The sequence below is a fragment of the Stegodyphus dumicola genome, chromosome 10, assembly GCF_044657685.1.
Source record: "Stegodyphus dumicola isolate Sdum_Otavi_A_Nest chromosome 10, ASM4465768v1".
In the NCBI taxonomy this organism is placed as follows: domain Eukaryota; kingdom Metazoa; phylum Arthropoda; class Arachnida; order Araneae; family Eresidae; genus Stegodyphus; species Stegodyphus dumicola.
The window spans coordinates 94,775,369-94,789,101 of NC_140777.1; the positions used below are offsets into that span (position 1 = coordinate 94,775,369).

Consider the following 13,733-nt stretch of genomic DNA (forward strand, 5'->3'; position numbering starts at 1 on the left):
AAAAAATGACCTGTGCCCTCGCCGAGACTCGAACCATGGTTCTCTCGAATACCCGTCGAGCGTGCTGACCATTACATCATGAAGGCATGCTAAAAGGCGGGAGAAGTACCGTATGTACTCCCCCTTTTAAAGGTCGACTGGGGATTAGGGGACCCAATCGCCAAATCCTGGTGGTGAAGAATCATTATTCAGCATCTTTTAGTTCGGGCGCCAGTGTAGAGACATTAGGTCCTTTTGATGCGGGAGACGTGAAAAGTGGGCAATGTCCTCGCCGGGACTCGAACCACGGACCTCTCGAATACGCGTCGGAGCGTGCTGATCACTGGATAGTGTGCGGAACGTACAATTTCGTGAAGATATCTATAAAAGTTATTATATCCCATTTTCATAAATTTGGAGCTTTGCTATAGCAACATTCCTACATTGCAAACAATTTGCAATGTAGGAAATAGCCATTATAAAATAATGGCTATAGCAAACAATTTGCAATTTACGAAATAGCCGTTATAAAATAATGGCTATTTTGTACATTTCAAATTGGACGGGATTAAAGCGTTCCTTCATTATATCCGGGATTCGTTATAGCAAGGTGTGGCTGTAACTTATTTTTATTTCTAGCTTCATTTTTGTGTTTTCAAAACTGGCATTCATATACAAATTACATTAATTATGTTATTAAATTCTTAGGAATCTTTGAAAAAAATTAAAATTTAACGTAGCAAAATTTTTTATTCTTATCTGCGTATTAATCTTATTCCATTGTTTTGCATTATAATATCACAAATAATGTAAAAATTAAAGTTTAATGTATTTTGTATATTAATAACTATGATTTGAAAGGTTTTGAAAAGTTAATTTAGTGAATGAATTAGATTCATTTTATAAATATGTAAGCAATCCTTAGATCTTTCAGTTATTTAAATTTTATGTTATAATGTACTGTTAAACTTATAAAAATTTTTTGCAGACCTCGTATTAGGTAGGCTCTGTGAAATTTTTTTTCTAAGGTTTTTTTTTTTTTTTGTTTGTTTGAATGATTTTTCAACTATTTGAAAATTTCTAATTCATTAATTTACTAAGAAATTCATATCTTTATTTCATATTTTATGCATTTAATGAATTATTTACAATTTATCATCATGCTATTTCTTTGTCATGTTATTATTGTTCTAAGCGTGAAATTCTAAAGTAAGGTTTTATAAAAATAATGTGAATTTTCCCCCCTCTAAGCTTCAGAATTTCATTATAGAGCTTTTCTGGTTTAATTTCTTCTCTAATTTTTAAAAGAGAACTCGGCATTTTTAAAACTGTTCCAGTCTTCTAAAATTTAGCTGTGAACTTTTTTCTTTTTGATTGTGTCATTCATCTAGTTCTTTCGATATTCATTCTACTCGAAATATTTTCTGACTAAGACTTTTAGAAATAGCTTTTCTTCTTTTCTTTCGGGGAGGGGGCTCCAAAATATCTTTCTGTCTGTAAAAGTAATCTAAAGCGGTGCTTATGTATTATCACAACTACCTTAGTAAAAATCGCCAAGTTTCCACAAGTCGCCAAACTCCGGCAACCATACGCATAACAGTACTCGATCCGGGTAATAGAGTGGATATACACTGATGAGCCAAAACATTATGACTATCCCCACATTTTCAATAAACTCCTCTGCATGACGTGGAGGTCACGTGACTACGTTTGAATGGTATTTAACTTCTGCTGGAGAAGGTAAGGAATCAGCGAGATAATATGAGAGAGATTCTGAGTTATAAAATGAGAATAGAAATTCCTGCTTTCTAAAGCTCTCCCGTCTTATTACAGTTTGCTGATTGCCATTAATTGCTTATCACTTATCATTTTCTCTGGCTTTTTTGTGTTGGAGTTTATTAACTCACATAGTTACCCTCTAGACTTCTGCTGTCAGGCGGTTGTTAAGGGCCTTGTGAATTTCCGTCTGCCCATCCGTCTGTCGGTAAACCGCCTTGTGGGGCGATTCTGGGGCGCAGGCTTTCCTCCACTGGTTACTGGATTTGCAAAGGCTCCTTTTGTTAGGTTTTTGATCGGATTTAGAACTGGATTTAGGATTTGAATATGGACACAATTAGACTTACGGATTCTATCATTGATGGACTCACAATTAAGCTGAATATTAACGCCATTACCATGAAAGAAAAAGGGGAACTCGATTTTCTACAATGCTTACAATATGACACAAAATATTGCTGACACTACGCTAGATAATTCTCGAAATGATACAAACGAAAACCCTCAGGATGTAGAATGGAAAACAGTCACAAATAAAAGAATGAAAGGCGCTCCTAGTAAATCGAACACATATTCAACCAAAGAAATTCCACTCGATCAGGACACAGACGGTTCAGAAGCAGATGTTGAATATAACAAAATTAAAGGTGACCGCACAGTAGCTAAACGTAAACAAAGCCACCTTAAGTAAATTTACGTGCTACAAAGCTTTAAGAATCAACCGTACGTCCCACTAATACTGAAAATGTTCAGGAAGAAATGGACACTCATTTTCAGGAAACAGAGAATCCTAACCACTGTTACTGCTGAAAATTTAGTCGCTTCTAACGCGGATACTAAAATGATAGAAGGGAACGTGTTCCAACTGCCATATACATCAATGACTCGATATTCCTGGGCTAAATTAAAAACACTGTTTGCTGGTTTTAATCTTTCTGATAACCAGGACTATACAGGCTTTGCTCAGAAAAAGGGCTTTAAAATTAATGTCTCGAATGCTTCTATTCATCGCAAAATAACACAGATCTTAAATGATAAGGACAAAAAGTATCATTCCTTTATCCTTTCAGAGGATAAAAATTTGAAAGTTGTTATAAGACATCTTACAATGGATACGGATCCAGAAAAAATTAAAACTGATATAATAAAAAGAAATTGCAAAATTATAAACGTGTCACAGATGTATCACAGATTCAAAGCTGAAACGAAAAAATACCCGCTTTTTCTTGTCTCACTCCCCAAAAATGCAACTTCTGCTAATATCTACTACGAGAAGAAAATACTTGGCCTGCACATGAAAGCTGAACATTGCAAAGGACGCACTGGACTAATCCAGTGCTTCCATTGTCAAAATTTCCACCACTCACAGAGCGCTTGCAATAACGACTATCTCTGTGTTAAATTCGATCAGAATCATGATTCTAGAACTTGTCAAAAAGATAAAGTGAGCTTGCTCCGCAAACTGTGGTCAAAATTACACAGCTTCAATCAAGAGTTGTGAAAAATACTCTAAACAGATTAAAAAGGATCAACCCAAATTATATGGAGATAGATTTATTGTAAATAAATCTCATGCCGACTCATTAGAAACAGTTAACGGCCTGAACCATGGCTAAAAACCACGGCTGTTAACGGCTAAAAAGTACTTGAAGATTTAACTACTTTAGTCAACTTTATTAAATACTTTGGCATCCACTACTTAGCTCAAATAATCAGAGCAAAAGACACCCAAAGCATCAGATGAAAACATAACTGTCGAGCATGTTCAATAGTTCTTCAAGACTTAGCAAAGTTAATTTTTGGAATGCTGCGAGCATTCGTAATAAAATGGAGGAATATACCAACTTTTTGTTTGAATATAATATTGACATCAGCTTGGTTACAGAGACATTCGCCACACCAGCTGATAGACTCAGTGTTAACAATTATCGCTGTGATAGACTACGCTGCAGGAGAGGTGGAGTCGTCATTCACGTGAAGAATGCTTTGCAATCATGCCTCATCTCAGAATGCAGAAATGATGGTTTTGAAAGTGTTGTTGTTTCTGTGATTATTTCTGACTATGATAATGTGAATTTCTGTGCTTTGTATAATCCACCTAATAATAGACTCAATACTGCCATGCTTAACAATCTCCTTAGTGATAATGAGCTAGTGATCATCGCAGGCGATCTAAACGCCAAGCATATGGACTGGGGATGTAGGCGTACTAAAGCAAATGGATTAATACTGCATAATTATATTGCTAACTATCCAGTTGTTCTTCATGTCCCCATGAAAAGCTCGCACTGTCCACCTTGAATACAGAGAGCTGACACCCTGGATATACTTATTACAAATACTTCTATTCCCATCGCCTTAGAAGTTAAATCGGAACTCACATCGGACCATATGCCGTTATTGAATGATTTTTCAACTATTTGAAAATTTCTGATTCATTAATTTAGTAAGAAATTCATATCTTTATTTCATATTTTATGCATTTAATGAATTATTTACAATTTATCATCATGCTATTTCTTTGTCATGTTATTATTGTTCTATGCGTGAAATTCTAAAGGTTTTATAAAAATAATGTGAATTTTTCCCCCCTCTAAGCTTCAGAATTTCATTATAGAGCTTTTCTGGTTTAATTTCTTCTCTAATTTTTAAAAGAGAACTCGGTATTTTTAATAGTGTTCTAGTCTTCTAAAATTTAGCTGAGAACTTTTTTTCTTTTTGATTGTGTCATTCATCTGGTTCTTTCGATATTCATTCTTCTCGAAATATTTTCTAAGACTTTTAGAAATAGCTTAGTTGTGGTGGAACAGAGCATGAAAGCTGCGGAATATCTGAACATAACTGCGCATCAGTTGCACCCTTACATGGCGTTTGTCTTCCCAACTGGAAATGGAATCTTCCAGCAGGAAAACGCCCCATGTCACAAGGCTCAAATTGTGTTGGAGTGGTTCGAGAAGCATCTGGATGAATTCCAGTTAATGTCCTGGCCACGTAAGTCGCCGAATCTTAACCCGATAGAGCATTTGGAGTGTCATGGAGCAGCAGCTCAGAGCTCAAATGTCTGAATATCTTAACTTTGAGTGACTGCTACTTGGACATCTTGTACAACCTGTCTCCAGTCATGTACCGAAAACTTGTGGTATCCTTGTGAAGGCGAGTTGCAGCTGTTTTTCAGGCCAAAGGTAAAGCAACGCATTATTGAGCGAGTGGTCATAATGCTTTCGCTCGTCAATGTACATATATATGTGAATACACTTTTGGTGCGGCCAATTTCGACCAGAAACGAAAATGCCCAGCTACATATTATCGCAGTCCTATATACAAAAATTCAACGTTTTGAGGCTGTTTGTCTTTGAGTTATGCGAGATAAATATATATGTACAAAACGGAACGTAACGGAACGGAAAAAATTCTCGTTTTCGTAACGGAAAAAATTCTTCTCTGAATCCATTTTAATTCCATTTTATAATCCATATTTGGGAAAAGAGTCCTTTACTCTGTTTATGCGTACAGATGTAACGCAAAAACATCGTTTAAAAGGATTAGAGAGCGCTCAAAATGGATATTTTTCTTGAAATATGATACCCGAAATTTTTCATGATTACAATACTTCCTTTACTTCGCATAAGGAAATAAAAATCGTGGAACTGCACCATAGTGATTGCTCTAATGCTTAAATACCAAAGCATCTTCTCTTCGGTAAATAAAATTTTCTGAGTTTATTATGCTTATCAAAATTTTCTAGCATTTCATTATAGATTTTTATGTTTTTATTTTAAAGCATAGCAATTAATTGTGCCTTTCATTAATATATATTAGTAAATATACACTTCAGATTTATACATTCAGAATAACATATGTGTTCTGTGTATATCGAATACAAAAATGTCCAATACATACAAAATTTTGTATCAACAGTATTTTGAAGTTCACGAGTAATTTCTCTTGTTATTAAAGTATCTCGCAGAATTAACTGAAGTGAATGGATATTTTCTCAGGATGAATCAGGTGCAGCTGCAATCAAATCTGTTGAACTAGATGATGTGTTAGGAGGTAGTCCTGTTCAACACCGGGAAGTTCAAGGTCATGAATCTGGGCTATTTCTATCGTATTTTAAGAAAGGAATCAGGTAATTGCAAAATAAAATATGATGATTTGACACAGTGTAAGAAAAATACCGTCTTGTGATCAGCTACCGTATTTTACTGAATTTTCTTCATAAATTATTAGAAGCTTTTAAAATGCAATTTTAAAAATCTTTAAGATGAAGAAAGATGTTTTTGAAGATACTTTTTTAAATTCACAATTAAAAATTTATTTGTTAAAATATAAAGTAATTTTATCTATGTAAATATTAAATATAAGAATGCTGGAAAGATAAACATTAGGTTTCATTGCCAACTTTTTTTTTTTTTTTTTTTGTAAATGAAAACTAACATGTAAAGTAAAATAGTTAGGTATGTTCAAACGTATATTTTATGAAAAATAGCATCCAAGACTCCCATGTGAAATCACGTGCAATTCTTGGATCATGTGCAAGTTTCTAATATTAAAGTTTCCGTATAAAAATTTGTGATGCCACCTAGGTGTAAGTTCATATCATTTACTGACCTATTTCATTCATCGAGTGTAAATGCATTTCATTTATTGATCTCCTACTATAATTATTGGTGCTATAAATTTATGAAACTCTTTTTTTGCAATGCAGTGAGTGAAATTATCAGGTTCAATGTTCCGTCTTACTTTCTTCGGGAACATGCAAGGACCTGACTCGGAACAGAGAGCTTACTAAAGCTATGTTCAATCACTGTGGGAAGTAGACAGGATACACAAGAAGGGTATACAAAACCCTTTATTTTTCTCTACTTACAATAACTTCCGTACTTCGGAATACACAGACCCACTACTTGTGGTCTAAACGTAAAAATATAAAAAATAAAACTAAACTCTAATTTAACTTTAAAATAATAAACGTGGAAGATTGGCCTTATATTAACAGGAAGCCGTATGTAGTACAGAGAACTGTGAACACTACAATACGTTTAAAAATTATCAAGAGGATTAAAACCTCTGGCCTGGAAGGCAACCAGCAACTGAGTAAAACTTCTAAGGTAAGCGGCCTGCTTCGACTAACTGCTTCCTCTCTCTCGCTTGGCAAAAAGCCACAACTTGGCGTTCGCCAGATGTGTCAAAGGATAGTCATTATTTTTCTTACATAAAACCACCGGGCTAGCATAACTACTTGAGATGGGCGTTATGATCTTTTTACGTAGCATATCGGTGATATGCCATTCTATAATTTTTTCCTTATTCTTATCATACCGGTATGCTTTGTGGCGAACTGGCATTGAATCTCCGGTGTCAATACTATGGTTAGTAACCTGAGTAAATCCTGGAATATCACTAAATAACGAAGCAAATTCACTTACCACTTGTCGGATTCTTCCTTGCTCGTCATTAGGCAGGTGGTCAAGATTTAACATCGGCGGTTCAGCCTTTTTTGCACGAACTGGTTTCATTGTCAGCTTAAGGGACGCTTCATTAAAATCCAGCGTTGCTTGTGCCTCTGAAAGAAAATCTATTCCTAAGATTATATGTGCTTGCAGATTCTTTACTATAAAAAACATCACCTTTACTTGTTCGTCCTTGATACGGACATACAGCGGTACTTTACCTATACACTTACATTTTTCTCCTTGCGCCGCTAACACTGTCGTATTATCCGAATTATATATGCGGTATTTCCGAAAATACTTCCTAAAAAATTCTTCTGCCACACAGGAACACTGCGCGCCTGTATCCAGGAGTGCGGTGGCTGGGATATTATTCACCAACACTTCAATCTTCGGAAGAGTCAAATTTTTCACCATTACTGTATTTAACTTGAAGGAAGAGGGGTTTTCATGGCCTTCGGATTTCCGCACCCTCCCGTCAGCAGAAATCCGTTTTAGTTTAACTTATTTTTCATTTCCGTGCTTTCCTTCTTTTTCCACTGGCCTTGAGACTTTTTTCCTGGATTGCTATTGAACTGTCGACGTTCGCCGGCTGTTTTTGAATGCTCGGGTTTCCTTGCCCACTGATTCGGTTTGCTTCCGTAGCCGTGTGCTTGAGTTTGCTGTAGTCTTGGGGCACCAAATTGGTTTCGCTGTTGATATTGGCGTCTTCTTTCAACGTCCGCCGTTCTTCTACTTTCAAACTGGATTGCTAGCTCAAATAACTTTTCCAGTGTAGTCGGATTTCTTAATTCAATAAAGTCTTGCACTTGGGGCAGTAACCTCGGCAAAATCACTTGAATTATCTCAGGATCCGGACGGTTTCCATACAAGAGTTTGAAGACGTGAATTTTTCTTAAAATAAAGCTTGAGAGGTTTTCGATTCTTTGTTGATATATACTAAAAAGTTCTGTTTCTAATTTCGCACGATCCCTTACGACAGGGAAGGCTTTTAGTAGGGCAGTCTTGAATTTCTCGTAAGTATAGGTGGGACTTCCTGCTTGACCCAAGAGACTTCTGCCTATACATTTGAACCAATTAAGCGCTTGGCCCCTCAAAGCGCTGGTAGCTAAGGTAACTTTTTGAATTCGTGCACGGGGTAGAGCATGAAGTGGTCATCCAATTTTTCCAAAAAACTGGTTACCGGTGAGTTTCCATTAAATGTTGCTTCTGGTTTCATCGAAGCGCGCATGGTCTGAACGATGTAACCAAATCCTTCCAGGGCGGCAGCTGGCATTTCTGGATTCTGAGCCGCTTCTGCAGGCAGCACAGGTTCTTCTTGAAACTCGGCCATGGTTATTCTTCTTCGTTGGGCGCCACTATCAGGTTCAATGTTCCGTCTTACTTTCTTCGGGAACATGCAAGGACCTGACTCGGAACAGAGAGCTTACTAAAGCTATGTTCAATCACTGTGGGAAGTAGACAGGATACACAAGAAGGGTATACAAAACCCTTTATTTTTCTCTATTTACAATAACTTCCGTACTTCGGAATACACAGACCCACTGCTTGTGGTCTAAACGTAAAAATATAAAAAATAAAACTAAACTCTAATTTAACTTTAAAATAATAAACGTGGAAGATTGGCCTTATATTAACAGGAAGCCGTATGTAGTACAGAGAACTGTGAACACTGCAATACGTTTAAAAATTATCAAGAGGATTAAAACCTCTGGCCTGGAAGGCAACCAGCAACTGAGTAAAACTTCTAAGGTGAGCGGCCTGCTTCGACTAACTGCTTCCTCTCTCTCGCTTGGCAAAAAGCCACAACTTGGCGTTCGCCAGACAAACTTTGCATAAATACATTAACGCTTATAATTCTGGCCGGAAGTAGAAAATAAGAAGTGATAGTAAAGATTTAAAATAAAATAAACGTTAGTAAAACCTAAGATCCTTACAAAATAATTATATTTTCTGCGCCACTGTGTTTCTAAATCTCTGAACGCAAGGTAAGTTGGCTTATTTTACCCATTTCCTCAAATGGAAAAAGCTTATGTTTTAAGCATTATCCCCCTCCAATACTACGATACCTTACAAATACTTTGGGTTGATGCGAACTCGACTACCCGAGCGTGTTCTTGTCATAGCATCTGTCGTGGTGTCGGTCGGAAGTCGTGGTGTCAGTCGAAGGCTTGGAACAGCTTGCACTGAAGTCCGTTGGAGATAGATGTGGATCTTGGGATGGTATTTGCGATGGTGAAGACGCATTTGCTCCAGTGGCTTCTCTCGTCCAGATAAATGCTGGCTTAAGACGGTCGATACTAACGACGACTTCTGTTTCGTTGACCAAAGTTTAAATGTGTTTTCGTTTCGAGCTAGCGCTTGATGTGCCCCTGAAAATTGTGGTGCGTGAGAAGGCATTAAAGCATCACATCTGAGAAAAACATGAGATGAGTTTCTAAGTTCTTTATGCCTGGACACAGTTTGTTTGCAATGAGCCCTGGTAGGAACTGGTCGCAATTTTGATATGAAGTTTCTAAGCTGATGCACGAATGTAAGAGGACGTTGAAGGTAGATGGATTAACTGAATGTACGAAGTCCCCAGGTAAACGGAGATGAGTACCATAAATTAGTTCGGCAGAAGAGGCATCAGATCCTCTTTTAACGCTGATAGATGACCTAGAAGTACAGTAGGTAACACATCAGTCCACTAAAATGCAGTGTGGCATCGAACTGATTATTTTAAGGAGCGATGAAATCTCCCAATAATTCCATTAGAACTTGGATGTTAGGGGCTGGTTCTCACTTTGTAAATGCCCAAATACTTAGTTAGTGACGTTAAGAGTTGGGACTCGAACTGACGCCCCTGGTCAGTAGAAATCTGCTTCGGAACTCCAAATTGAGAAATCCAAACGGTGTAAAATGCCTTTGCCACCGTATCAGCTGAAATATCTACCAAAGGAACGGCTTCGGGCCAGCGAGTAAATCGATCAATGCAAGTAAGAATATTGGAATATCCATTAGAAGGCGGGAATGGTTCGACCAAGTCGAGGTGCACGTGATTGATGCGAGATGATGGCAAATTAAAATTTTTAAGTTGGCTGGTGGTGTGTCTGACAGTTTTAGATCTTTGGCACTCCAAGCTCGTAAGTGTCCAGTTGGTTATGTCCTTTCGCATGCTACGCCATACGAAACGTTGCTATATCAGTTTTCTCAAAGCCTTGATGCCAGGATGTGACAGACGATGTAACTGACTAAAAATGAATCGCGAAACCCGGAGGGAACATAAGGTTGAAATCTTGAATCCTGAACATTAATTTAAAGTGATTTTCCAGGTGACAGCTGTATAGGCTGCAAGTTGAGATTGCTGGAAGATTTGCTTTTCAAGAGGGTTTGTAGTTCTGAATCCCGGTATTCATCCGCAAGGTCAGATTTATTGGCAAAGGAACGGCTAGTTCTTCAATATGAGACAAGGTGTCTGCAACAATATTCTGCGAACCCTTAATATAACGAATATCTTGAAAATTGCCTTATGAAGTCTAGGTGTCTCATTTGACGAGGAAAAGCTTTATCCGAACGCTGTTGAAAAGCATAGGTTAAGGGTTTGTGATCTGTGAAAATCATGAAAACTTGTCTCTCTAGCATATGTCGAAAATATTTGACAGCTTCATAAATTTCTAATAATTCGCGATCGTAAGTGCTGTATCTGGTTTGTGCTGATGAGAGATTTTTAGAAAAATATGAAAGTGGTCTCCATAACTTGATCTTTGTTCCCGAAGTTAAGTCATTTTTGCATTTTTGGAAGGCTTCGCGAGATTCTGTGATCCAGGTTATAACATGTTTATCGTTTTTCTTGCTTCCAACCAAAAACGAATTTAGAGGTGCTAGTATGGTCGCTGCAGGAGGTAAGAAACGTCGATAAAGACTGAGCGTAGCAAAAAATCTTAAGTCCTTCACTGTAGATGGTTCGGGCATATCGCGGATAGCGGTGACTTTGTCTGGAAGGGGTCAAACGCCATCAGCGGAAATTTCATGACCAAGAAACGATACTTTTGGTTGGCCAAAAAAGCATTTGGAAGGATTAAGACTGACACCGTAACTTTGAAAACATTCAAAAACTGTTCTCAAATGTGATAGGTGTTCTTGCTCTGAAGAGGAGGCGATTAAGACGTCTTCCAAATAAGGTATGCAAAAGTCGAGGCTGATTAACACCTGATTCATGAAGCGTTGGAACGTTTGAGCAGCATTGCATAAGCCGAAAGTCATGACCGGAAGCTAAAATAGTCTAAAAGGCGTAATAACCGCAGTTTTTGGAATATCAGATGGGTTAACGGCCACTTGGTGATAGGCCCGCTCAAGATCAAAGGTTCTAAAAATAGCTTTTCTCTCTAAAACTTGCATACAGTTTTGAATGTGCGGTATTGGGTAACGATCAGGAATTGTAGCTGCATTTAACCGGGGATAGTCGCCACACGGGCGCCAGTTACCATTTCGTTTCTGAACTAGATGGAGCAGACTGGCCCATGAACGTTTTGAAGGACGGCAAATTCTCTGTTCCATCATGTATTGAAATTCTTCTTTGGCGGCTTTAAGCTTGTCCGCAGGTAAGGGTCTTGATTTAGCGGCAATTGGAAGTCCGGTAGTTTCAGTATAATGTAAAGCAGTTGGAGGTAATTGGAGGTCCGGTAGTACATCGTGCTTGAGCTTGGAAATACCCATAACTGGGCGCGTGATTGTAGGAAATTCTTTGAGAAGTTGTTGGCATGGGGAGTTACCCAAAATCAGTTTAATTCTCAATTCTTGACTATTGCAAATTACTCCCGGATAAGTTAAGTTGGTTGTGGAATCTATCAAACGGCGATTCTTAAGATCGACAAGCAAAGAAATTTTTTGTAAAACGTCAGTGCCAATAATAGGACTTAAAACAGTAGCAATAATGAATGGCCATTGGAAGTTGCGGTGCAATCCTAAATCAACAGATATCAGGCGTTCATCAAAGGTTTGAATAGGAGTTCCATTTGCTGCATAAAGTTGTAACTTGGTAAGGCGCTTTTGTTCGTGAAAAGGTAGTGGAACGACAGAAACATCAGCCCCGGTGCCTACAAGAAACCTTAAGCCCGAATTCTTATCGATGACGAAAAGGCGTGCAAAATTCCGGCCGCTGTCGTTCACGACTTGGAGCGATGTCTCTTCTCGTTTCTCTGGTCGTTATGACGACATGGTGGGCGGCATTTGTTTGCCTTGTTTCCAAATTTGTGGTGGTAAAACAAATTATTCAACAGCACTTAGCGTCTAGTTTTAATCTTAAGAAATTGGGTGTTCCAATTGAACAAATAAGCCCTACGCATTCCAACGATCTTCTCATACGCTGTGCAAAGAGCATCTTATAAAACTAAAGGACTCTATAGCATCTGAGCAAGTCTTTCAATATCAGAATACCAAAGCCATTTGGCGAAACAATCATCGTCTTCGAAGTACCCTCAAATTACACCGCTGACGATTTAGTCTCAGCATTTCTAACACACTCTCCACCTGATAAGGAAGGTGCCATCCATCCACGTACTTCTCAGCATCGATCAGGTAACTGTGACAATTGGATAGTAAACGTAAATCGGGACTACTACCATAAAATCGGATCACAAGGTCGTTTTTTTATAGGATTTAACTCCTGCCCGTACCGAAGATACGTCAGGCCTCCTCGTTGTTATAACTGTCAAGAGCTAGCACACCAAGGTCGCAACTCCAAGGAGCCTCCGGCTTGTGTCCATTGCTCTCATTCACACAATACTCCAGTCAGTAACTGTCAAGAAACCCCACTGTGTATCAATTGTACTAAATCTAACAACATTAGAGGCACAAGCTTGAATTGTCATTGTTCTGCGAACTTGAAAATATGTTCCAGCTACAAGAAGGAACTTCAAGCACTTCTGACAAGGACAAATCAGTTCTAGCTATACAGCCTAGATTTACCATAAACAATTTTACATTTATACAATGTAATTTACAGCGTTCGTCTGTGGCAACAAGCCACATTATTCATAGACAACTAGAAATAGGTTCTGATTTCGGTCTCTATCAAGAGCCTTATGTCACAAGAGAACACTTATTATATGGCTACAATAGTGTATACTGAACCCTTATCCCCCGTGGTTTGGAAAGCTACAGAACACACCATTTCAATCGCACTAGACACTGAAGAAGGTAGTTTCTTAATCGCCTCAATATACTTTCCACCGAGTAAAGACATAGACACACTGCTTTTAGAAATTAACTATATTAAGCATTGTTGCTTCAAATATATTCTACTTGGAGGAGACTTCAACGCCTCAAGTTACCTTTGACGTTCTGACCATGAAGATTCTTGATCGGCATTTCTATTGCATTTCATTGAACCAAATCATCTTTTGATTGTTAATTCAACTACTCCGCCAATGTTTAACACTGTGAAGGCAAAGGGTTGGCCGGATGTTACACTTGCCAATTCTGTAGTTGCAACTTTAATTCAAGATTGGACGACTTCAGATTATATTAGTTTAAGTGATCATG

The 13,733-nt window shown here is 37.9% G+C and overlaps 1 protein-coding gene across 4 annotated transcripts in view; it reads left to right on the forward strand.

Annotated features, from left to right (window-relative positions):
• Nucleotides 1-13,733, forward strand: part of LOC118179705 (gelsolin, cytoplasmic-like) — a 301,004-nt gene that overhangs the window by 78,708 nt on the left and 208,563 nt on the right. For all 4 annotated transcript variants that reach the window (XM_085825276.1, XM_085825274.1, XM_085825275.1 and 1 more), the window contains exon 4: nucleotides 5,754-5,884. In XM_085825276.1, coding sequence (XP_085681402.1) covers nucleotides 5,754-5,884 — 131 coding nt within the window. The remainder of the gene's footprint in view (nucleotides 1-5,753; nucleotides 5,885-13,733) is intronic.